Genomic DNA, 2,027 nt, shown 5'->3' with positions numbered 1-2,027 from the left:
CTGGGACATTGGTCCCAAGATGGTGACCGGGGCAGGGCACCTGTCAGGGGGCAGGACTACCCATGCAGCCCTTGACAGCTTGCCGAAACTGGGTAAGCAGCCCTCCACCCAAAATAACTGCAACCTCGGTGCCAATGTGTTAGCCATCTTGGAATCCCAATATGGCTACCACAACAAAAATGTTACGATCAATCTCCTCAGCTCATACAATGTTGCTTTTGCCATTGGAATTAGTTTTCTAACCCTTGTGGGGGCTGAAATATTGACAAAATGTGAATTCATGGCAGTCATCTTAGATTCCAATATCGTGGCTACATGCACTCCTTGCCAGATTGGCAATATGAATTTTCTGACATGGGTAGACCACTTCTACATGCTTGAAACGCATTGCACCTGCTTGTGGCAATGAGTTGCTTAAGACAACAAAATCTAGAGACCTTTTTGGGTCAATTTATACCCTACTCAACTCAGGCATGAGCATTTCTGCTGGGGAGGTTTTATACTTGTGTGGCCTGGTCTATATGTAGGTCACAAAGGCTGTCACATTAGAACTACGTAAATCTCCCCTTGCTCATGTAATATATTGCTTTGCATAATAATTCCAGAAGGGTTCTAACTTCAATGTTTACAACCTTTATCATTTACTTAATGCTTGGGTAAGAGTCAGCCCCTATCTCACCACTTTTCCCATGAAAACATGGGCTTCACCTTTAATTTTTTCTTGCCCATTTTCAAACCAAACTGCTCTCTATATTCATTTGACCTCCTGGTGCACGTTCCAGCTTTGGGCAGTATATCCATTTTTATTTCAACTAGATAACTCCTACCCAGCCTAGAGAAGATTCCAGTCTTCATTAGTAAAGCCATTAACTGTAGGAATAAAAGACCAGCTAAGACTAGTCCTTCCCCAGATGTTATGAATTTCCTGGCCACGTGTAAAAATATAAGTTATAAAACAGAATCAGAAGTATCCATGAGGTTAGTTTGTCCCAAGAGATAGTAATAGATTCAGGGACTTGCATGAACAACCTTTGCAGTCTACGTCATAGACTTCATAGACGTTAGGGCTCGAAGGGACCTCAGAAGATCACTGAGTCCAGCCCCCTGCCCCAGGGGTAGGAAGTCAGTTAGGGTCAAAGGATCCTAGTAAGATAGATGTCCAAGTGTTTCTTAAAGGAGTACAGAGTAGGTGCTTGCACCACCTCTGGAGGCAGTGTATTTCAGGCCTTGGGGGCTCAGATGGTAAAGAAGTTTTTCCTTATGTCCAGCCTAAAAGAGTCTTGGAGGAGTTTGAGACTGTCTGACCTTGTCATCCCTTGGGGTGCTCTGGTGAACAGGCGTTTCCCCGGATCCTGATGTACACCCCTTATATACTTATAGGAAGCCATTAGGTCCCCCCTGAGCATAGGGGCTGTTATATTTTATCTTCTCTACTCTCAATCTGAACAGACTACCAGCTCATTATCAACCAGCTATTGGATTTAACTGGAACTCAGCTACTCCAAATAGTCAAGAATGACCAACTAGAAGGGAAGCCTGTATAGGGAAATTTTGTGCTCTACTGATACTGTTGCACCAACTCTAAGGTTAAAGAAGCAAAAAAGTCAGTGAGCAGTCAGTCCAGAAATACTCACGCGGTATTTAAATTTGTTACTCATGAATGTAATATACTTAAACAGGAAAGAGCAGGATTCACAAAACAGAAGCTGAGAGCATTAAGTGAAAGTGATGACTTTTTATATTTAAAAAAAGTTAACAGTTACCTTGTCAACATTAGCCCGTGTTTTGGCAGAGGTTTCCACATAGTTAACATTCCATTGGTCAGCTCTGTTTTTTGCTTCCTCTACAGAAACTTGCCTTTTATCTTCCAAATCAGATTTGTTACCAACTAGCAGGAAGGGAACATTCTCATCCTCTTTTACTCTTAAAATCTGCTCCCTGAAGGAAGGAAGGAACATTATTATTATTATTATTATTTAAAAAAAAAAAAATCTATGCATAGAAGGTATTCCTAGAACCCAAGCAAA

The 2,027-nt window shown here is 41.6% G+C and overlaps 1 protein-coding gene across 1 annotated transcript in view; it reads right to left on the bottom strand.

Annotated features, from left to right (window-relative positions):
- RALA (RAS like proto-oncogene A) overlaps positions 1–2,027 on the bottom strand; it is a 16,988-nt gene that overhangs the window by 8,692 nt on the left and 6,269 nt on the right. The window contains exon 3 of the mRNA XM_019539059.1: positions 1,764–1,938. Coding sequence (XP_019394604.1) covers positions 1,764–1,938 — 175 coding nt within the window. The remainder of the gene's footprint in view (positions 1–1,763; positions 1,939–2,027) is intronic.

Source organism: Crocodylus porosus, unplaced genomic scaffold (genome assembly GCF_001723895.1).
Source record: "Crocodylus porosus isolate Cpor-Errol unplaced genomic scaffold, CroPor_comp1, whole genome shotgun sequence".
Taxonomy (NCBI): Eukaryota; Metazoa; Chordata; order Crocodylia; family Crocodylidae; genus Crocodylus; species Crocodylus porosus.
Note: the sequence above shows the minus strand (reverse complement) of the source record. Positions and strands in the feature narration are given on the sequence as shown.